This window comes from Astyanax mexicanus, chromosome 14 (assembly GCF_023375975.1).
Source record: "Astyanax mexicanus isolate ESR-SI-001 chromosome 14, AstMex3_surface, whole genome shotgun sequence".
NCBI classification, from domain to species: Eukaryota; Metazoa; Chordata; class Actinopteri; order Characiformes; family Acestrorhamphidae; genus Astyanax; species Astyanax mexicanus.
In genome coordinates, this window is record NC_064421.1 from 12,247,265 (window position 1) to 12,272,534 (window position 25,270).

A 25,270-nucleotide genomic window follows, 5' to 3' on the forward strand; every position below is an offset into this window, starting at 1 on the left:
AACCCACTCATGCACTTTTTTACAAAGATGTAATTGATATTCATGATTTATTGGTGATTTTGTGTTTTAAAAGGCAACACAAATCTGATAACATTTTGTTAGGATTTCTTTCTCAAGAAATAATTTAAGAAAATTCTTAAATGAGGCTCAATCATTTTATTTAAATTTTAACTTTATTTTTATATTTATATTTATATTTTCTTTTTATCTTACTTTTTTCTTTTTATCTTGCTGTACTTGCTGTTATTACTTGGAAAGGAGAGTAACGTCATTTAAATCCACTGTATGTCCTGTACATATGCAGTACTGACAATAAAACTGCATGACTCTTTTTGGAAATTGCTATTTTTTTGTTTTTTTTTTTCTACTGTAAAAGTTACTTTTTTGCTTAACAAAAATGATATACTGTAAAACATGAGTGAAGAAAAGGCATTAGCTGACTGGAGAAAAAACGACATTCATAAAAACATCAAAAATAGGCCTGAATGTAGTTGATTTTTATTGGCTCTAGGGGTGGTAATCATAATATCCTGCGGGCAGTAATGATGATATCATGATAATGTGATTCTGCAATACTCAATATTTTACAAGACAATTCTCTATGATACATTTTAGTGTTTTTGCTGCTCACAAAACACCTGATTCAACTAATCAGCTCAATAACCAGCCCTTTCCGTTTTACAGGGGGTGATTTAAAAAAAAGGGAATGCACTGAAATTTGCAGGGCAAGGTGGCTCCAGGACCAGGGTGGAAAAGATTACTTCACTACAATGTTCACATTGATGGGTGGGATCACTGTGCTTTGTAATGATGTCACATCCTCTGTCACTGCTGCCAATATACCAGAAGTTAGATCTTGTGACAAATTATTCTGACTTAACTTAACAGTAGACCATCAATATGATCAGACTTCCCTCAGAATTCATTATATGTCTTTGCTGTCTATCAGGTACAGTAGAAATAACATTATTGATGATGCAACTATATATATATATATATATATATATATATATATATATATATATATATATATATATATATATATATATATATATATATATATACTATTTATGTGTTAATATTTAAGCTCTGTTCTTTCAAACTAGGTGGCTTCTACTGCAAAGAAGTTCATCAAAGCCCTGCTGATGTTCATTGTTTGCCTAAGCAGCCTGTAAGTCTCACCTGCAGCCATAAAATCCCAAACTACGACACAGTACTGTGGTATCAGCAAAGACCTGGAGACACCAGCCTGAAACTCATCGGTTATGCAAGTTATGCCAATCTTAAACAAATCGAGACAGAATTCAAAGACCGTTTTAAAGTCGACGGCAACGGACAGTCATCAGTTACCCTAACGATTCTCCAACCAAGAACAGTCGAGGATACTGCTCTGTACTTCTGTGCGGCTTATATAAGGCACAGTGACATACATCTACTCTTCTAACAAACAAAAACCTGCCAGCTTATTTCTGTGCACAGCTTATTTATCTGATACACCTGCTTAACCACAGCAGAAATGAAATGAAGCCACATTAAAAGCTGATCAGATACCATGATTACTGATTACAGATTACAGCATTGCATCACAGGTGTCACTGGTGGATTTTGGGGGGAGCGGGGGGGGGGCTAACCACCCTCCATTTTTCCACCATGGAAAGAATAGCATTGATAAAATGCTATGTAGTCGGGCAAAAAATGAGAAAGTATCTTGTTGGAAACTAGATAATGGTGTGCCCTCAAGATCAAGAACATTTTAGAATGTGTCTTCAGGAGTGCCCATCGATGTATGGTTGCCATTCTGTCTATTCCATAGAAAATGGAATCTATTTTAGTGGTGGTCTCAAGCTTTTGAAGGGCAGTGGGTGAAAAAATAAAAAGTGAAAAAGTTCATCTACTTCACATTATGGAGCCTACTTATTCCAAGGGGGTGTGGCTAAATCTGAAAACAAATGGAAGGAATAGATGCGGATGCGGTTGCAAGAAGAGGAATGCTAGCAGAGGTCTGCGCGCCATTGTTGTGTTTTTTTTTTGTTTGCTTGTTTTTTTAACCCGCTCCTGCCCGCTCCCGTGTGTTTTTGTCCTGTTACCGCCCACTCCCAGAAAAAAAACGCTCTTTTAATTCCGTGCCTGCCCACCACACACAAATTTCTGCCACTCCCGCCCCGCGGTCCTTATAGGAATTGAATGAATCAAATGTAGTGCTTCAAATTAACTGCTGGCGAAATATTTTAGGTGAGAATGGGGAGGGGGGGGTGGGGGAGTTTTGGGTAGTGGTGTGGGTGGTGTGGGTGAGTGTTGGTGGAATTATTTTTCAAGTGAGAAAGAGGTGAGAAAGGTGAGAAAAGACGTGACAAAGGCAGACATCCCAAGTTGCAAAAGTTGATTTCAGGGCAAAAAAAAAAAAAAAAAAACTTGCACACACACCAAAGGATAACGAAACTTTACTTTTATATTAATTAATTTTAACTTTAAAATTAACTTTTTTTAAATTACATTTAGAGTATTCAGAGGTGAAATGAGTTTTATCTTTTTTCTTTTTGGAAGGCCCTGCCTCTGCTTTCCTTTTTTTTGGGGGGGGGATTATTTGACAAAAATTGACAATAATTATTACAATAAGTAGTAATATTGCCTCCGCCATGATCTGCTTTCTCTCACTCTCTGAACAAATCCCGTCCGGGAGGGGGGAAAAACACTGCCCGCCCACACTAAAAACTGATTGGCTGTCTCACAGACTCTTTGCAGAGAACAGGCCAATCAGAACCCTCTCTGTTTTCTCTCTCTCCTTCCCACACGCGATTAGAGAAAAAAAGTCTGTGGCCTGTGTGCGCCTTTGGGGCACTCGTTCTGAATTCCGGGAGATTATATGTGACTCGCGGGCATCGGGGAGCCACTACCGAAATGCGTGAGACTCCCGCAGCTTCAGGGAGACTTGGTTTGTCTGGAAAGGTGAGAAAAAGGTGAGAAAGGTGAGAAAAACGGGCAGGTGCTCAAGCAACCTCTGCCCCATCTCTGCACGTGCCTGCTGGAGATGCTGAAAATCTCCCATTGGCGTGAGTGCATGTGTGTGCGTCGGTCCATCCTCCGACAGGTTTTTCTTGAGGGTTTTTTGTTGCTTGCATGGGAATCATTGCGTGATAATTATCATTTTCTTAACTATTCATAAAATTTAACACACCCCCTGCAACTATTCATCAAAATCATCCCACATCGCCTGGATTGATTAAACTCCCTTTCCCGCCAATAACAATTCAGTTCTGTCCCGCACATTCTGTTGGGTCCTGCGAGTCCTGCGGGAGTGCAGACCTCTACATCCTAGTGTGTACTAAACTGCTTATGTTCCCACAAAAATGACAACCAGTAGGGCACTATAGGGCATGAGGTCACTAGGGCAGGGGCAGTTGCCCACCCTGCCCACCCTTGACTCCTCCAGTGCTCTTCTATGTCACCCCTACTGTAGAGGAAATGGGATGCCATGCTAAATAGGGTTCGCCTAAATCTGAAAAAATAAATAAATAAATAAATAAATAATGAAGTACCAGGTTAAGTGCTCTAATATAGAAACAACCAGTGCATTAAATGTGATGTGGTGCCCAATAGATGCCCCTTATTAATAGAATAAACTGTATTTGATTGTATGAGACAAAGTAAATTATTGTTAGTGATGGCACAAAAGTAAAAAAAAAACTACTTAATATTGTAAATATTTAGTCTACTCCATCTATTTATGTTTATAGTTTTAGCCACACCTCTTCTAGAATGTACACACCCCATGTTGTGCAGATGGTTCATTTTTTATTTGTATTCTTTAAACAGTCAATCATTGACAGGTATGATGTCATAATTTCCTCCTTTGTAAAGAAGATATAAGTTCAGATCAGTTCACCGTGTTTATTTGCACCATAATGGCTGTGCTCATCTTGGTTCTACCACTAATTTTGCTGATGGGTATTGGTATGATGCAAAAATATATTTTTTATAGATTGATCTGCTGTATGTTTTAATACTTTTACCATTTTACTGTATTTGTACATGTTTTTTTATTTTATGTTATTTTTTATTTTTTACACCTTTTACAGGCCCAGTCTTCTGCAAAGATGTTCAACAGTTCCCTACTTCTCTCTTCTGTGATCCAGACAGTGAGGTTGAGCTGCACTGCAATCATTCAGTGAATAACTACGATACGATACTGTTTTACCAGACCTCAGACAGGGACACAGAAATGAAACTCATAGGTTATGTCTACTACAAGAGTGTTTCCATGGAGGATCCATATAAACAGAGGTTTAAAGTGACGGGAAATGGAGAAAAAAATGCAACACTTCAAATCCAACGAGCAAATTCAACAGTGGACAGCGCAGTGTACTTCTGTGCAGCTTACTATACACAGTGCTGCAGCAGTTATAGCTTTTCATAGCAAAAACTCCAACCACTATCAATGAAGGCTGCACAGCTGGCAGCTGTAACATATATAATACAGATAAAACAGTACAGCTTCTAATGAATGCTCAGTTTACTGAATAAAAAACATATACTATATTTAATTATTTACCTATAATAATTTATTTTATTAATTTAATTATGTTTATAATGTGGTATGTAAAACATTTAAGTTTGAAAGGTGCTGTACAAAAAAAGATAATAAGGATGATGAGGATGATTAGGATAAAGGTGATGATTACAATGATGATTACAATGACAAAGATGTTGAAGGTGAAGATGATGAAGATTACAATGAAGTTGATGATGATGAAGGTAATGATGGTAAGGATGATGAAGATGATTACAATGATGAAGATGGCGAAGGTGAAGATTACGATGATGATGGTGAAGATTACGATGAAGATGTTGAAAGTGAAGATGATGATAAAGACGATGATTATGAAGATGAAAAAGATGAAGACAATAATGATAAAGATGATCATTACGATGATGATAATTATTACAATGATGATGATGATTACGACGATGATTGCAATGCTGATGATTATGATGATGCTGAAGGTGAGGATGATGATGAAGATGATAAAGACGAAGATTATGACGAGAAAAAAGATGAAGATAACGATGAAGATGATGGTAAAGATGATGATGATGATGATGATTACAATGATGAGGATGACAAAACAAAACATATGATGGACATTTACTGAATATGAAATATGAAGTAGAAACATTAGAATAAACCATAACACAGCATTTGAGCATTAATATTGGCTGCATCTTATATAAAGGAATACAAAACACTTTTTACACAACAAAAAAATTATATTTCATTATGTAAAGTATAATACTTTCACTGTCAGATAAACCTTGTGTTTTGAAAATATAAGGTAATGTGAAAAAAAATATTCAAAGTGAAAACATTTTAAAATACAAAAAAAAATTGTTTGACAATGTTAGAATAATAGAACGCAATAAAACACTACTTTGACCCTGTCATCCAAAATGGGTGAAAAAAATTCCAAGTCATTTTGCAGCATTTGTAAATTAGTGTCAATGTAAAGAAGAAAAACAAAAATTCGAAATTGAAATACTCCAAAAATGGAGATACAAGTTTTTTTTTTTTTTTTTGTTTGAAAGGATAATATTGTATAATGCCAGAGACAATGGTTACTTACATTCCATTAATTTGTGGTTTGATCAGTGATATAAAATCTTAATAGAGGATTGCTGCAAAGAAACTTGAGATTACTATATGGCAAGTGTTTTATGAGTTTAAACGTTTATGGGTTTAAATGACAGTCAGAGATATTAAGTATATTAAATACTAGTGATAAGGTATGAAATACTATCAGAATAAAGAGATCATGATCCAATATTCCGAAAAATATTGCAATACTGTAAACAAGGCAAAGAAAATTTGTTACAATTTGTTTTTGTTTTTGCTTTTTAATTTTAGAAAAAAACTGTTATAGTATAAATCACATGCTGCCATATTTATAAAATATAATTAATAGAAAGGTTTTTTTTTTTTTTTTGCAATCAGAACAACGGGATCTAATGGCTGAGTATAACATTGCTATCTAGTGGGCGGGGTTTGAACACATAATGAACCACTGTCTGACACCAATCTTCAAATTTTAAAACATTTTCTTTTATTTATTACAATCTCAAAGTGTGTTTTTGAGAATTAATATAATAAAACAACATAACATAAGCAAAACATAAAATCACTATACTTCAATATACTTCAACCATACACTATATATATATATATATATATATATATTTTTTTTTTTTTTTTTTTAAATACCCCTATTCTACAATGTCCCACTATTATCAGTAACCTACCTTTGTGATCATGATCACTGTGATGTAATAGTGCCCTCTTCCACTCAGGAAGTTGTCAGGCTGGGTAAGCAGGGCTTGGGCTTGTAGTAGTGCTTCTTATCTTGCCAATGATTTAACATGTTTAGCATGAAGCTCCTCACTGTGACTTTGCTCTGCGTTTCAGGTGTGTTTTTTCTATATTTCTGTATATCTATAATTACTTTAATTGTAAACTCATGTAAATATCGCTGTCTAATAAAAAACAAGTAACTCCAAAACAGCAACGTTACAGGAGAGAGAAAAAAACGTCTAAACTTTTAATGGGAGTCAATGTAAAAAGAGTTTATTTTAGGTCATTTTGAAGAGTTTCTATTGGTCCATTCATCAAGAAATTTTGGCTCAGTGTAAGGGACAGTTTGTCTGTTCAAATTATGTAGTAAACTAAAAATCGACAAAAATGAGGATACTGGTTTTTCATTGGACAGCAATGATATACAGTACTAGAGTACTACACTATTATGTTCTCTTAATGACTCTCATTAACAGGTCTCTCTGTGGCTGTGAACATCAATCAATCTCCATTAATTCTGATAAAGGAGAAAGGCGAATCTGCTGAAATATGGTGTTCAAACAATAACACAGACTATGACCGCATGCTCTGGTACAAACAAACCCACCAGAAACTTCAGCTGTTGGGAAATCTTTATACTAAAGTTGAGAACACTGAGCTCGATTACCAGAAAAAAGTCAAATTACAGGGCAATGCAGTGGATAACGGCTCATTAACCGTGATGAACGTTACCTCTGAGGACGCTGCAGTGTATTTCTGTGCTGTGAGAAGGGCACAGTGATACACACACCCTCCTTATCTAACAAATACACTTCTCTTATCTACTGAGGAGATCAAGCAGTAGAAGAAGAAAACCACAGACCTTAACTCAGTGACTTCACAACATGCCATATAACATCCTATAGGCTGCAGTTAAGATAAAGTGGGTCATTGGTAGCGCTGTCCTATAAAGACTCATGCTTAGTATAGTAGCCTTTTGATCACACATACTGTATGTAATGTGATTAAATTACTTAAATATGATGAGTTTCTTTGATTTTACCAAATAGAAAACCCATGGAATATAATCAAGAGGAAGATGGATGATCACAAGCCATTAAACCAAACCAAACCGAACTGCTTGAATTTTTGCACCAGGAGTGCAAAGCATAAAGATATCCAAAAACAGTGTGTAAGACTGGTGGAGGAGAAAATGATGCCAAGATGCATGAAAACTGTCATTTAAAATCAGGCTTATTCCACCAAATACTGATTTATGGACTTTTAAAAGTTTATGAATATGAACTTGTTTTTTCTTTGCATTATTTGAGGTCTGAAAGCTCTGCATCTTTTTTTGTTATTTCAGACATTTCTCATTTCCTGCGATAAATGCCAATATTTTTATTCGGAATTTGGGAGAAATGTATAAACAAGAATACACACAGTGTATTCTACAGATACTTAATTTTAAAGGTTTCCTTTTTTTACATTTTATGATTATTTTTTCTATTCTTATTATTATTATTATTATTATTATTATTATTATTATTACTATTATTGAAGACTGTATTAAAGCTATACAGGAACACATGCAGATTTTTTTTCAGAATTCTTTTTTCACAATTTTTTTTTTATGTTTTATACTTTATCAATAATCCTTCACACTGTGAAGCTCCAGCTCATCATTTCAAATCACCTCAAATCACCATATCAGTTCATCAGGTTTAGATCAGGGGATTAATGTGGAGGACAAAACAAAAACCTTTTTACTGTTTACTACGTAATTCCATATGTGTCTTATAATCTACAATGTAGAAAATAAAGAAAAACATGAGAAGAAACAATAGGAATGTGTGCCCAAACCTTTTATTGGTAGGATATGATATTGTGCCCTTGAAATGCATCCTTAATTGGCTTCAGACTATGTTTTTTCAACACAGTTTTTATGTTCACATACAGTAGATGGGGTACCTGTGTGTTTAGAAATACTGTACTGTATACGAGTTTGGCAGGATGCTCATGATGTCACTTCCACCTGCTGGTAGGTTTATGCTCAGTGTTAAAAACATCATGTGTATTTTATCTCCAGACTCAACATGGCCAGAGCTGTTATCACCAGCAGTGTTGCTTTATTGTTGTACTTGACAGGTATGGAAGCTAAAAAGCTTTTTTTTAACAACTATAAGAAAACTTGAACAATTATAATAAAAGTATTTCACAGTTTAGATCCTTAAATTTTCAAATGTCCTATTTTTTAAACAGGCTTGTCAGTATGTTCTGAAGTAATCCAGAAACCTCTTGACGTGGTGAAGAACAAAGATGACTCCATGAGGCTTGAATGTTCCCACAGCATCCAGAGCTACAATACCATCCTCTGGTATAAACAGTCCAAGAGTGGAGAACTGCAGTTCCTGGGAAATCTCTACAGAACTAATAATAATACAGAATCAGGCTGGCAGAAGAAAGTTATAATCTCTGGAAATGGAGCAAGTACAGGCTTCATGCTGGTGGAGAACCTATCATCGAATGACAGCGCAGTGTATTACTGTGCTGTGAGTGCACACAGCAATGGAGGTTCCTGCTTATCTGTACAAAAACCTCACACACTGTCATTAACCACGTAAAAAGAGCCCCAAACAAAGAGCTTCAGTATGAATGAGTAACAGAAAAAATACTTTATTTCAGTAAATAAGTAATGTGAAACTCATATCATATACATGTATTACACACAAAGTGATCTACGAAATGTAAGCATTTATTTATTTTATCAGTGATTATTATGGCTTTCAGCCAATGAAAACACAACAATTAGTGTCTAGGAAATTTTGAATATTATATTTAAGACCAATTGGTACTTTTGGCAGTGTGGGCAGTGTGCCAAGTCCTGCTGGAAAATGAAATCCACATCTCCATAAAAGTTTTCAGCAGAGGGAAGGAGCATAAAGAGAGAGAGAGAGAGAGTGCTAAGATTTTCCAGGAAAACACTGCACTGACTTTAGACTTGATAATAGAACACAGTGGATCAACACCAGCAGCAGATGACATGTCTCTCCAAACCCTCATTGGTAATCAGTAGATTTGCATTTCATTTGTACTGTAACTTAAGGGAGCAGAGTCTGGAAGAAGAGTGGAGAAACACACAGTCCAAACTGCTTGAGATCTATTGTGAAGTTTCCACCAATCAGTGATGGTTTGGAGAGACATGTCATCTGCTGGTGTTGATCCACTGTGTTATATCAAATCCAAATCCAGAATTTCATGCTTTTCTCAGCTTAGAACTTTTATGGAGATGTGGATTTCATTTTCCAGCAGGACTTGGTAGCACACTGCCCACACTGCCAAAAGTACTGATCTCATATAATATTACATTTTTTTTGAGACACTGATTTTTTGGGTTTAATAAAGGAAATAAACACTTTAAATAGATCACTCTGTGTAATACATCTGTATAATATATATGTTTCACATTTTGAACTGAATTACTGAAATAAAGTAATACATTTTCAATAATATTTTAATGTTTTAAAATGCACTAGTATGTGATTTAAGTTGTTTTTTTTTTATATATCATTTATCATTCTTCAAGTCATACTAAAGTTAGGCCTTTTTTATTAAACGACTAGGCTATGAACTCCTCAAGGGGGCAGTATAAATACACACACATGGAAAGCACAGAAAGCTTATTCACATCTTGAGCTTATTCACATCTAGAATACAAATGAACTGCCATCATTTCATTTGTGCTCTAGCTAATATACAGCATCATGTTCACCATTACAGTTACATTGTATTTTATATTATGTATTCAGCTTTTCATAGGTGAGTGAAGTAATTATCTTCAATTATCTTTTTGAATTTAAGGATCATTTCTAGCTTTAACTTGTTCTAACTTTCTGTAACTTTCACCTAGAGCCCTCCATGTGCCTAAATATTGTACAGTCTCCTAAATACCTCTTTGTGCTCCTTGGAGAACTGTTTCAAATCAACTGCAGCCACCACGACAAAAGCTACGACAAGATCCTCTGGTACCAACAGGACAACAAACAAAGCCTCGAGCTCATCGGCTTTCTGTCCTTTACAAATTCTCAAGAAATCAAAAGCGGCTACAGCGTCTCAGGAGATGCGGAGAAAGAAGGATACCTCACAGTGTCGTCTGCGACTGCGGCACACAGTGGATTATATTTCTGCGCTGTGAGTATTCACAGTGCTGCAGATACTCTGAAACACATGCTGAAAACCCAGCCCCTGCTATCTCATACAGTACCCTCGCACCTGCGCCAAAAGACCTAAAGGGAGGCGGAGCCACCACAGCCTCATGATTTATATGATAAGGTACATTTACTTAGCAAGAGAAAGACAACCAAGGCCTGGTTCTTGGCAGCTTATACAGGTTTGCTTATATTTATGGGTTGTATTTCTAAATATACAGAATAGAAAGCATGATCAAAGATATGATCTTCAATATCATAGTCCTAATCTTCATTATACAAGGTGAGTACGTGTGTCTCGCAAATTTGCTACATATATTCTATGACATATTGATATATACAGAATGCAGCCCACATCTTAAAGTGTACTTTTCTTGTTCTTTACCATGTAATTGCCCGAATAATTAGTAGTAATTAGAGTAGAGTAACTTCCTTTCTTATATGAATCAGTGCATATAATAAAGTATCAAATTACTGGATCCTACTTGTGTACAATGTACAGTTTAGAAATGTATCTTGTGCAAAATAGAAAAAAAAACCCTATTTTTTTCACTGCTAATTGAATTTAGAATGTATTATTGCTTAGAATTTTCTTCTTATTTTAGTTTTTATTTTGTTTAATCTTAAACTTCATTATTTGGATTTTTACAGCAAAAGAAAATGAGGACAGTGAGAAACAAGACAAACTAACTACTTCCAACCTCACTTCTTTCTTCCTCTCCTTTCCTCCTCTATCCCATAATTTCCCTTTGACCTCCTTTAGGCCCTATCCAAAGATTTTTTTTACCTCTAACTTCTATTACTTTTGTACTTCACTATTGTAAGTCACTTTGGACGAAAGCGTCTGCCAAGTGTAATGTAATGTAATGTAATGTAACAAGAGATTAACAACTGGGTACTTGAGGAGTGAAACTTTTACTGACATTCACCATGTTATTTCCCAGAACATGGGTATGCCTTTCATGTGAATGTCTGTCAAATTCACATGCATACTAAAATATTAAATAATAAATAAAAATGATGGATGTGAATTCAGCAAACATGCATCATTATGACAGCAGTGATTACTATGCCTATATCTTGTACTTTACTGTACGATTTTGAATAATAATATGCTAGAAATAGCTTTATAAAAATAAAAATAAAAACTTTATGAGTACTGCAGCATCTGATAATGGGCAGGCTAGAGGATGAAGAAACATTTTATAAAAGGGAACAGCTATAGAAGACTTGTACTGTAATTCGAGGATGGAAAGATAAAAAAGTGGACTATAATTATGTAATGTACATGCTATATATATATATATATATATATATATATATTTATAATTACTTTGTTTTTTTTTTTCAAATATTTTAGAGCACAGAGTACTGATGTGATGAAGAAACCTGAAAACAGCCAAAAATGGAGATAGATGCTTTTCATTGGACAGCAGCAATATATATACACAACTTATATGGTCACACTAATAAGTTATAGTGTAAGTTCTGAGCAAATGCATGGTAATTTACTGGAATTTTTACCCAAATCCACAATTGCTGCTTTCTTGTTCTCTTTCTTGTTGCCCTGGTTTTAAGTACCAGTATGACCCAATAAGCATTTTACCATATATATTTACTGATTCATACACTGCAAAAAAAAACATGGGCAAAATCTAGACAAGATATATATATACATTGAGAGATATATGCTTATATCAAGAAGATAAATCTGCCAATAGGGTAAGCCAATTCATCTGAACTGGTGACTTTTAAATAAACTAGAAATTTTAAATGACTGATTAAGATCATTTTTTTTTAATATAAGCAAAACAATCTTACACTTAGTAAAACCAAAAACTCTTATCAGAGTAATAAATAAAATGTATTGCTTTTAAATTAGATTATTTCACTTGCTAAGATTTGCTATAAAGAAGTTACACTAAAAGTTACTACATTTCAAATGGAAGCTACACTATAAAACATGGGATGTATTAAACAGTTACCAATATACAGTACTATATATATATATATATATATATATATATATATATATATATATATATATATATATATATATATATATATATATATATACAGTATATACAATACTAACATTTACTTCTCTTCCTCATACACAGTCCCTCTCTACTCTTCTCTCATCATCCAGCAATCTCCAGCACATGTCCTGGGAACACCTGGCCAGACAGAGGTGAAGCTCAGCTGCAGGCATGGTGATACCAGCTACCCCTACCTGTACTGGTATCAGCAGAAGACTGCCAGTTCCTCCATGGAGCTGATTGGATTTCTGCAGTATGAAAATGTCTTTCCAGAGGAAAAATTTAAAGCACGATTCAAGCTTTCAGGACACGCAAAAGCCGACGCGTTTCTGGTTATATCTAATATAACTGTGCAGGACAGTACAGTGTATTTCTGTGCTGCTAGTATGCACAGTTATATATCTCCCTTCTCTCCCCAACAAAAAGCCACGCTCCACACACACCTGTAAATACTGACTGCTCTCAGATCAGTACAGTCTGCACGGGGATGTAATATAGACACTGCCAGTAGAGGCAGTAACAAATAAATGTAACAAAATGTAACCAAATTAACCAAGTATTACGTATTTAATTAAAACATTACAATTGCATGGAAAAAATATATGTTTCCTTGTTGCTTGGTTATAACATGAATTCTTTTATTTTGTCATGTTATAAAATCCATAAACTCCATCAATCAAGGATCAAGCTATTCAAGTGAGTAATATGATACTTATAATATATTTTTTTCATAAGCATATATAAGAGAGAGAGAGAGGGAGAGAGAGAGGGCGCACAAGCGAGAGAATGATGGCGCAGGAAGATGGATGATCGCAAGCCATCAAACCAAACTGAACTCCTTACAGTTTTGAACCAGTAGTGGCATAAAGTTATCCAAAAGCAGTGTGGAAGACTGGTGGAGGAGAACATCCCAATACGCATGAAAGCTGTGATTAAAAACCAGGGTTATTTCTCTGAATATTGAATTCTGAACTCCTAAAACTTTATGAATATAAACTTGTTTTCTTTGCATTATTTGAGGTCTGAAATCTCTGCACCTCTTTTTATTATTCCATCCATTTCTCATTTTCTGCAAATAAATGCTCTAAATGACTGAATGAATGAAATGAATATTTTTATTTGGAATTTGGGAGAAACAACAATGTTCATTTTACTCAAACATCTACCTATAAATAGCAAAATCATCAGCATGTCAGTGTGTCTTTTCTATCGTAACAATGGGAATAGTGTACCTTGCACAGCTTGAAATGCACAAAGGGCATGCTAATTCTCTTAAGTAGTCGTGGGTGTGTTCTGGGCGTAGTATAAAATAATCCAATCAGTGTGTCTCTTGCCATTTTTCTTTAATATCCAGGTGCGCTCTGACTTTGGCAGATTGCTATTTTAACAGTGCAGCTCTTCTGCGCTTCTCAGCTTGCCCAGACTGTGAAGGTGCGAGAGCAGGTCCTACAGAAACAGCAATGTTTTTTTATTTATTCTTTTATTTTTTGAAGATTTAAAAGTTAGGTTAGTGCTCTACTGCATGTCCTTGTGTGTGTATCAAGCGGGGGTGTACACCCATATAGATTGCCAAGATAGTAATGAACGTCAACAACTGTTGACATCGGCCTAGGTTGTTTTCAGACAGTGGAGCACCTGTGTTTTCTGTTGACAAGATAGCAATGCACAAGAAACGTACCTGGTTTCCAGACCAGTATGCCCATTAGCATAGATAAATAGAAAAATATGTGTAAGAAAATAAATATTAAATCAAGGTAATAAAAAAATTAAAGTCTGTGATCTATCTCTGTTACCTTGTATTAATGAAGATCATTTGGAAAATCTATTTGCTGTTGATGCATGCCTAATACAGCATCCGACCATTTCACAAAAATCTACATTTCTACATTTTTCTATATTTTTTGAGAACACTGTTGTTTGATAAATTTACCATCAACAAAAAGGCCACAAGTTAATTTGGAATAATTATAATAGCATCACACTGGTACATTATCACCGGTTTTCATTTTTTTCACAGTGACAGTCATTTACATAATAAAATAATCAGACAGTATCCATTACATTTATTAAGCTAATTTCTATTATTCTTATATTAAATTCTTACAAATGTTATAGTTTAGTCTAAAGATTTGCTTAAAATATCCACTAACATCAGCAACACAGTTAGCACTGAAATTAGTAGCATATTTTATCTGCTGCACCTAAAGGGGGCAGTGAGGATGTTCACCTGTCATGATCACAGACAGATATCAGCTTGAAAACTGAATCTGACTTCAAACCATATACCTCTCTCTCTTCACAATGATGTGTGAAGTGATCAGAATCCTCATCCTCCAGATCATCTTACTGCTTTTATTATTGACAGGTAAGAAGTAACTTCTTTATGTTGTTTAGGAGAAGAATAAATAAGAGATGTGTTGACTTTAATGCATCTTGTTATCTAAAAGCAATGTGTAAGACTGGTGGAGGAGAACATGCCAAGATGCATGAAAACTGATTAAAAAACAGGGTTAATCCACCAAATATTGCTTTCTGAACTCTTAAAACAGCCATTTCTCATTTTCTGCAATGAAATGCTCTAAATGACATTTATTTATTTTTTTTTTTTTGGGGGGAATTTGGGAGAAATGTTGTCAGTAATTTATAGAATAAAACAACAATGTTCATTTTACATAAACATATAATTAAATAATAAATAGAAGCTGATTCTGAAGTGGTCTTCTTTCTATTTATTCTAAAAAAAAATCTTCTTAATGTTTCTTAGGACAACAACGAAAAAAAAAGAGATGTGTTGACTTCAATGCATCTTGTTATTCAAAAGCAGTGTGTAAGACTGGTGGAGGAGAATATGCCAAGATGCATGAAAACGGATTAAAAATCAGGGTTATTCCACCAAATATTGATTTATGAACTCTTAAAACAGCCATTTCTCATTTTCTGCAAATAAATGCTCTAAATTACAAAATTTCTGTTCGGAATTTGGGAGAAATTTTGTGCGTAGTTTATAAAATAAAACAATAATGTTCATTTTAATCAAACATATAATAAATAGAAACAGATTCTAAAGTGGTCGTCTTTCTATTTATTCTAATAAATAACTTTTTAATGTTTCTTAGGACAACAACGAAAAAAAAGAGATGTGTTGACTTCAATGCATCTTGTTATCCAAAAGCAGTGTGTAAGACTAGTGGAGGAGAACATTCCAAGATGCATGAAAACTGATTAAACCAAATATTGATTTATGAACTCTTAAAACAGCCATTTCTCATTTTCTGCAAAGAAATGCTCTAAATGACAATATTTTTATTCGGAATTTGGGAGAAATTTTGTGCGTAGTTTATAGAATAAAACAACATTGTTCATTTTAATCAAACATATAATAAATAGAAACTGAAACTCTAAAGTGGTCTTCCTTCTATTTATTCTGAGAAATTAATTCTTAACAAATCATCTTATGGAAAAGCTGAAAAGGTTGATATCTGGATTTCCTTTAAAATGACTCAATTGTTCATTTTAATTGTTTTTCTTCACAGAAAAGATACAAAGCAAAGAAGCTGCAGCAAAGACACAACCTAAAGTACTCCAGACTCCTCGAGATCTTGTTAAATATTCAGGAGAAACTGCTGAATTCAACTGCCTGCATGCTGTATCAGGATATGACCGCATGCTCTGGTACAAGCAGAGTCGTTTTGGGGGGGAGGATTTAAAATACCTGGGAAATCTTTTTTTTGGAACTTCAACATCTGAGGAGAATAGGTTTACCCTGGCAGGAGATGGACAGTTCAATGGGACCTTAAAAATCGCCAACCTCACAGTGGAAGACAGCGCGGATTACTTGTGTGCGGCATATGCACCGTTCACTATCTGCTGTGACCACAGCACAAAAACCCTCCTCAACCTCATCCTCTGCACACACCACCTCCACCAGGAGGGCGGAGACTCCTCGACAGTGCAGAGGAGGAGCCAAAGATCATGCACCTTGAAAAATGCTGGCCAATGCCATTGGGTTCTGCTTTTTTTACAGATGGGATATACAGCATATCATTTATCACATACAGTATCAGCTTCAGTATCTCTTTATTTAATATTGGTTGTTTCATTTTTTTTTTAGGTCAGGATTGTTCAGGATGGTTCTCCACATGTTGATTTTTCACCTCATGCTCCTCTGGGTTGCAGGTAATTCATTAGAAGGTTTATAACACTATGCTGAGAAAAGATATAGAAGTTCTGCATTTTCTAATGGCTCTACTGAAGTTCAGTAATCAGTAAATGAGTGATTTTTAAACTCTGGTCAATTTATCGCTGGTGGTAGACCAGGTAAATCAAGGTGCTACACCAAATAATGTTTTTTTATGCTTCAAAAAAAAAAAAAAGGCCTAATAATTTGCCTGGTTTAAAGTAGAGAAAACTGAGAAAAAAATTAAAATCTCCAGAATTTCAGATTTACACAACAAGAGAAAGAGGCTTTTTTTTTAACTTTTAATGGAAGTCAATGAAAAACTATTTAATTCCAAGTCATTTTTAAGCACTTCTATTGGTTAATTTATTATGATACATTTGACTCAATGTAAAGGACAACTGTCAGATTCACATTATGTTAAAAAGTAAAAATATATATAAAAAAACAAAACAAAGAAAACAAAAAAAAATAGTTATTAAGACAATAACACAGGATGCTCCAATCTCAGTCTTAAGAATTTGCTTGGTTTAAGTAGAGAAAATTGAGAAAAATGGAAATTTTTAAAATTTCAACTTTACAGGATATGGGAAAAAAGCTTCTCCACTTTTAATGGAAGTCAATGCAAATTGTTTTATTCCAAGTCATTTTTAAGCACTTCTATTGGTTAATTTATTATGAACTATTTGACGCAATGTAAAGAACAACTGTTAAATTCACATTGTCAAAAAGTTATAAAAAATATATATATTTAAAAAAAATGGAGATACAAGGTCTTTGCATGGCAGCAACATATGTGGTTATATTGCCATACTGATTACTAAACTAAACTTATAACAGGTACACTGACAATATATATAATTTGGGAAAAAACATTATTTTTAATGTGGAATTCTGTTTTTTTTTTTTTATATATTTAACATCTTTTGTAATAAAAGTTTAACATACCAACAGTTATTTTTCACAGAAAAAAATGATAAATATCATTTATAGAGTATCTTTCTGCTTTCTTACTTTACAGAAATACTTATAGAAATACGTAAGTTTGTAAATACAAAAAATACAGCAATACAAATGATCTGTAATTACATTGCAGTTAATTATATTGGTTTATGTAATCATTTTTATTTAAGTATTTTTCTAATTGTCTTTATAACTGAAGGTAAATTTAATTTATTTTTTATTTAAGGTGGTACTTAAAGATTTTAATTTGATCACTGGCGATACATGGTCTAAAAAATTTAAGAACCGCTGCAGTAGATTATTTTTAAATGTTCTAAATTAATGTATTATGATACTAATTAATATTCTCTCTTTTCTGAAGATCTTTCCTTCAGCTCAGAAATATTCCAGCCCACCTCATTCTTCACAGAACCAGGATCCAGTGTAAATATAACTTGCACACACACTCACAAAGACTTTTACTACCTCTACTGGTTCCAACAAACCCCATCAAGCCCATCATTACACCTTACCGGATATCTTTACACAACATCCACCAACATGGAGAAGGACTACCAGCGTTTTTACGTGGAAGGAGATGCCAAAAAACACGGGACCCTGCAGATTTCTAACCTTACCCTGAAGGACAGCGCAGTATATTACTGTGCTGTGAGAGAGGCACAGTGCTTCAGCTTCTTTCAGTCTTCTTCAAAAACATTTATCACTACTACAATCTGCGCACAGTCTCAGAAACGACTGTGGTGATGAGATGCCACACAGTCATCAGAGTGTGTGTCAGTTTTGTCAGGATGTGTTTTTTATTTGTCGCTGTTAGAGCCCCAAAAATTATTCATTATTTACTAATTTTATATTGGTATTTTAAAAATGTTCTTTTAGTCAGCAGTTTTTTCTTTAATTGGAGTTATGAATATAACTTAATGTTGAGAGATTGATCCACGCCGTTTACCCCTCCCACTCCCAGCCCTATGAAAAACAATGTCCTCTCTACCTACGTGTTGAACAATATTGCACCCACCTCCTCCCCACCTCCCCCCTTTTTCCTGTATCTCTTCTCATGGGGGGGCTTCAGCTTCATGCTTCCAAGCCAAGCTGCCCCAAACTCCTGCCCTAAACCTCTAAGTTTGTTGATTTGGAAAAAAAATAAAAAATCAACTTCAATAAAAATGAGTTGTTCCACTAGTTAGAAGCATATTTTCAGTTTCTAATCAAACAGTCTTTAAAAGGTTTAGTTAAACCTAAAATCAAGTTTAATTTTGTATCAGAAATTGTATAAATGTTTATTACAACTGCTGTTTACTTTGATTAATTTAAAATGTTGAGATAAATAAATGTTGGTTTAATTACTGGTTACACTTGTTGTCCTTTCCAAAGTGTTAAATTTAGAAAACAAAAATGTATTTGATTTCATTTGTGCAGAATAAACTTGTATTTGATTAGTTACTTAGTTAGGTTATTAAATAGACAGACAGACAGATAGAATTAGAAGAAAATTGCAGAATTGCAAAATTAAAGTAGCAATATAAAAAACGTTATACATAAATGTACATATATGGATAAAAAAAACAAAATCACAGTATATATATATATGTGTGTGTGTGTGTGTGTGTGTGTGTGTATACAGCTCTGGAAAAAACTAAGAGACCACTTAAAAATTTCGAGTTTCTTTGAAAATAAATGCTCTAAGTGAAAATATTTGGAATTGGGGAGAAATGTTGTCTGTAGGTTATAGAAAAAAACACAATGTTAATTTTACTCAAACGTATACCTATAAATAGCAAAATATTGAAATAATGAAATTTCAGAACTTATTATATATATATGTAATAATACATATATATATATATATATATATATATATATATATATATATATATATATATATATATATATATATATATATATATATATATATATATATAATGTATTTCTTCCAAACATTACTGAAGGCATTTTATGTCACAAATCACACAATAAATTGAGATGACCTAATGAGTTGAGATGGTTGTGAGCCATCACTGACCCTGGTGGTGAAAGTGAAAATAGTTCAGACACCCATTGATCTGGCTAGTTGGTTCTTGTCCAAGTCTGTCTAACCACCTGTTTCAACTATAGTCCTTCTGAAGACCAAATAATAAACAGAAATAATCATCAATAAATAACCAATAATACTTTTAACAGATCAATAACAGGATATCTAAACCTAATGGTCAGTTCCTAATTGAAAGAGACCCTCAAGAATAACATGACTGTGCTACACGGCTCAAAATAAAGGCACCGATTCCATAGATTTACTATGTTTAAAGATGTTTGAAGTAATTACAATACAATTATACAGTGAGAAAATTACACCACTATTAAAAAAAAGGAGCCAACAGGGGGCGATAAAGCTCAATAACATCATCAGGACACTCTTCAGACAGAGAAAAGTGGAAATTCTCATTGTAGGCCTGTTTTACTGAGAAGTGTGAGAAGATGCAGCACATGGGTTATGGGCTCTGCATTCTGCTTGGACTATTATCCAGTATGATATCAAAATTCTAATTTAAATTAATTTCTATTTGCAGTTTCATCATTTATGTTTTTGTATCTTCTTTATCTTAATCATTGTCATCGACAGGTCCGTCACACTGCGTCCTGATTGAGCAGCCAGGGCATGTGATGGCAAAACTAGCAGAGGAGCAGGTAAAGATCACCTGCCGCCACAACGACAGTAATTTAGATGTCATGTTATGGTACCAGCAAAAGAGGGACAGCTTGGCTGTGGCTTTGATCGGTTATAGCTATGCCACCGCTACACCAAACCACGAGCCTGAATTCACCAACCGCTTCAGACACACGAGGACCGGCACGCTAAACGGAGATCTGACCATCTCAAACCTCAACGCATCAGACTCGGCTGTGTATTACTGTGCAGTCAGAGCACACAGTGCTGCTGCTAGATCACCCTCTTCACTTAAAACCCACAACACAGGAAACGCACCTGTAACGTCTGTGAACTTCAGTTTAAAGTGAAAGAATGAGGTTTAAAACTTGAAAATGAAACATTTTGTCTGGTAAAAAATGATGTAATATTATTTTATGCACCTGAATATTAAAGTAATAAGTGTGAGATTTGAAAAAGCATAAGAAATTGAATATAACCCTGCTGAAAAAATGCATATCAAGGCTAATTTTTGCTGGAAGCTGGTTTCAAATGGTTCAAGCTGGTTTTGGAAGTTGAAAGCCGGTCATCCAGCCAAAAAAATGGTTTAAAAGCTCATGACCAGCTTATTCTAGGTTGCATTTTATGTCTTGCTGGTCATATTGGTTGGACTTGCTTGTCATGCACTGTAAAGCCATTTGTTCAATTTGTTTGATTTAAAAAGTACATACATTAAAACAACAGGCTTTGTGCACTTTAAATCATTAAGAATTGAAACACAATAAAGCACAATGTGCAAAAAGCTCTTAATTAATTGAATCATGGGTATGGTTTGGACGTAACGTGAATTTAACCAATCAGTGTCGTCATCACCTTTAAGAGCCAGGTGAGCTCTGACTTTGGCACATTCATATCTCAACAGTGCGGCGCTTTGTGCATCTCAACAGGGGATACTGACCTGTGAAGATACACCAGCAGCAATGTTATTATTATTTTTTTTTTGTTTATTGTTGAGTTAAAAGTTGAGTTTGTGCGCTGCAGCTCACCTATAGGAATGGACTCTGATGAATGACTGTTGTCTGGGTTTATTTCAGTCAGTGGCGCACCTGTGTTTTCCACCGCCAAAATAGAAATATGCCAGAAATTTACCTGAACACACCTCACTTCCAAACCACTACGCCAATTAGTGTAGATTATTCCTAAACTCTGAAGCTATTTTAACAGTGTGGGCGTAAGGCATGAAACTAGACAGTTGACAGGGTGTAAGGTAGCAATGAGCATTGTAATGAGTCTTCTGCAGGATGTATGATTGGGCCATAAGTCGTATTTCCATTGTGAACCTAATAAATCTGTTTTCTGTTTTTTTTTTCCTTTTTTTATTGCACAATGGGTGCGTCCCCAAGTTCCTGGTACTAGGAAAATTGCCAGATTATATATTAGAATTAACTACATGGCCTCAATGTTGTAGGCTGTAAGAGCAAGCATTAATTTCTGAGCTGTTAACTCTTAACTGTGTTGGCTCTGTGTTATACTGTTCACTTAGCATTTTCCACTTCCATCCAATTTTCTATGAGTATTTCAAATCAATAAATTTATTGAATATAGGTTATAGAATGAAAGTAAATAATTTAGGCATAATAACTAGAAGTTATGCATTTTATTAACTAATTTTATTAAAATGTTTTAAATTCATTTAAATTCATATCATATAGTTTTAAGGCAACCAAAGCAATTGCCCCAAATGATTAAAAAGAAAGAAAAAAAAAACTAATCCAGGATTACTGTGCTTCTGGCCATCTAAAAAAAAAGACAAGCTTGGGTATACTGAATGTCATGCTTGGTTATACCAGAAGACCAACACAAGCATGACTAATACAAAGCATGAAAAGTTCTTTTTTTATAGACTAAATATTATCATATTTATTAAGACAAAGCATCACATTAACAAAAACAAATGAACTTTACTAATGTGGACTATTTTTACAGAAAAGAAAAGCCTAAAATACACAATTAATATTTTGTTAAATAAATAGTGTTTTGTATGTGGAAATGTGAATTATAAACGAAAAATGCTTGGTTATATTAAATATCATCCTTGGTTATACCAGAAGACCAACACAAGCATAACTAATACAAAAGCATGAAAATTATTTTTATAGACTAAATATGGTGTAATGTGTATTACTTTTACAGCAAAGATGAGCCTAAAACACACAATTAATGCACTGAATGATTTTTTTAAATAGTGCTTTTTATGTGAAAATGTGAACGACACTTTTCTTTTTCCTTTGCAATGAACTGTGAAGAAAAAAATAGATATAAAAAGAAAAGAATCCACAACTTGTACATAAAAGTTTTTTATACAACTCTATACAAATCTGCCTTGTAAAAGATAGTTGTATCTGATTGGATGGATGGTGGTGATGATGAAGCAAAGGGTGGTGAGCAATTTGGTTTCCTCTCAGGGTTCCTCTAAACATCACTGTGTGTGAATAGAGTACATATCACAAGGCTAATACTATATAGTGTATAGTGAGCTGAACTAAAAGGGACAGTAGTGAGGCAGTTCTCTTGTGAACTATTATAAGCTGAGTTCAGCATGAATGGAGCTCTCTTATACACACTGTGGCTGCTTCTACTGAAAAGTATGAAGCTAAAGTTTTTTTTTTTTTTTATTTGAGAAAATTTAAACTTTTTCACATAGCAAAATCTACTTATGTTCATAACCTATTTCTGCTCTCTCTGTTCTTTTTGCTTTCTATATAGGTTCTTACAGTGAAGCAGTTCTGATCACACAGTGGCCTAAAGACATCATAAGTCCATCAGGAGCATCAGTGGACATGCACTGTTACCAAAACGACACGGATTATGACTATCTGTACTGGTACCGACAGCTCAAAGGAAAAGAACCAGCACTTATAGGCAGATTTGTAGCTGGCTCTGCCACGTATGAGAAAGGTTTTGAGAGTGGCTTCAGCATCTCCAGCACAGAAAAGAAGAAATGGTCCCTGAATGTAACTATCAAGGAGGACAGCGATGCCGTTTTCTTTTGTGCTGCTAGTTTCCACAGTGAATGAGTGTTATTCAACTGTGCTACAAAAACATACTGGAAGACGTCCAGCACCTACACCTGACTGCACTGTGATAATGCAGCTTTTGCTGGCAAAATGACAAAAAGAACAAAAGCACAGATCAAATATATATATGCCATAGTTATTAGCTATTTTAGTACAACAGAAAGCCTGATAATCTACAAAATGAAGATCTCATAAAGCTGTGTGTGCAGCTGTTAAACACTAACCCTCCCCAACAACCACAAAGACTGGGGCTTTTCTCCTCTCAAGTGGGGGTAAAGCATGCATGTAGACAATGCAGTTTTAGTTTCAGCGCTCTGTTAACCCTCCTGTTATGTTCCAGGTCAATTTGACCCATTTCAAAGTTTGAAGATCTCGAAAAAAACTGTTAAAAGTATTTTTTCTGTATGAAACTTCTTCTGCTTGCCTTAATTAGTGTAATCTACATATAATACGAAAATGGTTCATCTGTAAGTTTATACACTAAACAACAGGCTTTACACACTTCAAATAATTAAGAATTTAAACACAATAAAGCAAAATGGACCCTATTTTAGCAATCTATAGTTTACCCATCAATTGTGGAAAATTTATCTGAACACACCACACTTCCAGACCACCACGACTATCGGCAGAAATATATTCCTTAACTGAGATGCTATTTTCATTGTGCAGGCTCAAGGCGTGAAAATAGACTGTTGATGTGGTGTAAGGTAGCAATGAGCATTGTGACTAGTCTTATGCAGGATGTATGATAGGGCCATAAATCTTTTTTTCCATTGTGAATCTCTAATAAATCAAGTCTGTTTTATGTTGTTTTGTTGGCTTCTGGCATCATATATTGCACAATGGGTGTGTCCCCCAGTTTCCAGTGCTATGTAAATACTGGGCCTCAAATGTTGTAGGCTGTAAGAGCAAGAACTAATTTCCGAGATGTTAACTCTGTGTTATACTGTTGACTCAATATCATTTTCTTCTTCTATCCAATTTTCTATGAGTATTTTAAATCAATACATTTACTGAATATAGGTTATATAATAAAATCAAACAATTCATGCTTAATAACTAAAAGGGTAACACTTCATTTTAAGGAACACAAAATAGGCACTTATTAATGTCTTATTATTTGCTTAATAAAGCCTTAATTAGACATTTATAAATGATTTATTCACTACTTATTAGTCTTTATTCTGTGTAAGGGTTATTGGTGCTTAATTGGTGGTCTGTTATGTGGAAATTATTAATAATGGCTGTATTAGTTCTTATAGTGCACTATAAACAGTTATGTTAGCACCCAGTTAAGCAGGTTATTAAGCATTAACCATTAGCCAAATCATACACGTTATTAGTGTATAATTGGTTGCAATCAGATCTATGTGAGTTTGGTACAGTTATAGCTGTGCTGGAGTTTACTGAGTTAATCAGGGTTTAATCGGTCACTAATAGACCAAGAAGTGTACCATATTCTAAAGTGAGGGTCTGTTCATCACTAATTACACGCTAAGAAGAACTGACTAAATATTTTATCAATCAATCCCCCTCACAATGTACTTAATAAGGGTTTAATAAGTCACTAATAGACCAAGAAGTGTACCATATTCTAAAGTGAGGTTCTGTTCATCACTAATTAGACACTAAAAAGAACTGTGTGTTTGACTTCCCATTTACATAAGTTGAATGTCAAAAATGCAGTTGTCCTAATGAAACAACAGAAAACACATTTTAGCACATTTATTCTCTTTTAAATTCAAGCAGTTTTATTTTCTATTGGTTTAAGACTCTCAACTGTTAAATTTAAAATGTAGATTGACTGACTTACTGGTCGAATGTGCAAATACCAATATAACTA

At 34.2% G+C, this 25,270-nt stretch overlaps 2 gene segments (V, D, J or C); both read left to right on the forward strand.

The window, feature by feature from the left end:
- The first annotated feature begins 20,178 nt into the window (after positions 1–20,178).
- On the forward strand, positions 20,179–20,787 carry LOC125781140 (immunoglobulin kappa variable 6D-21-like). The segment is given in 2 exon segments: positions 20,179–20,227; positions 20,324–20,787. Coding segments are annotated over 2 exon segments (444 nt in total).
- A 2,071-nt stretch (positions 20,788–22,858) lies between these two features.
- LOC107197841 (T-cell receptor beta chain V region C5-like) lies at positions 22,859–23,424 on the forward strand. The segment is given in 2 exon segments: positions 22,859–22,992; positions 23,114–23,424. Coding segments are annotated over 2 exon segments (357 nt in total).
- The last annotated feature ends 1,846 nt before the right edge of the window (positions 23,425–25,270 follow it).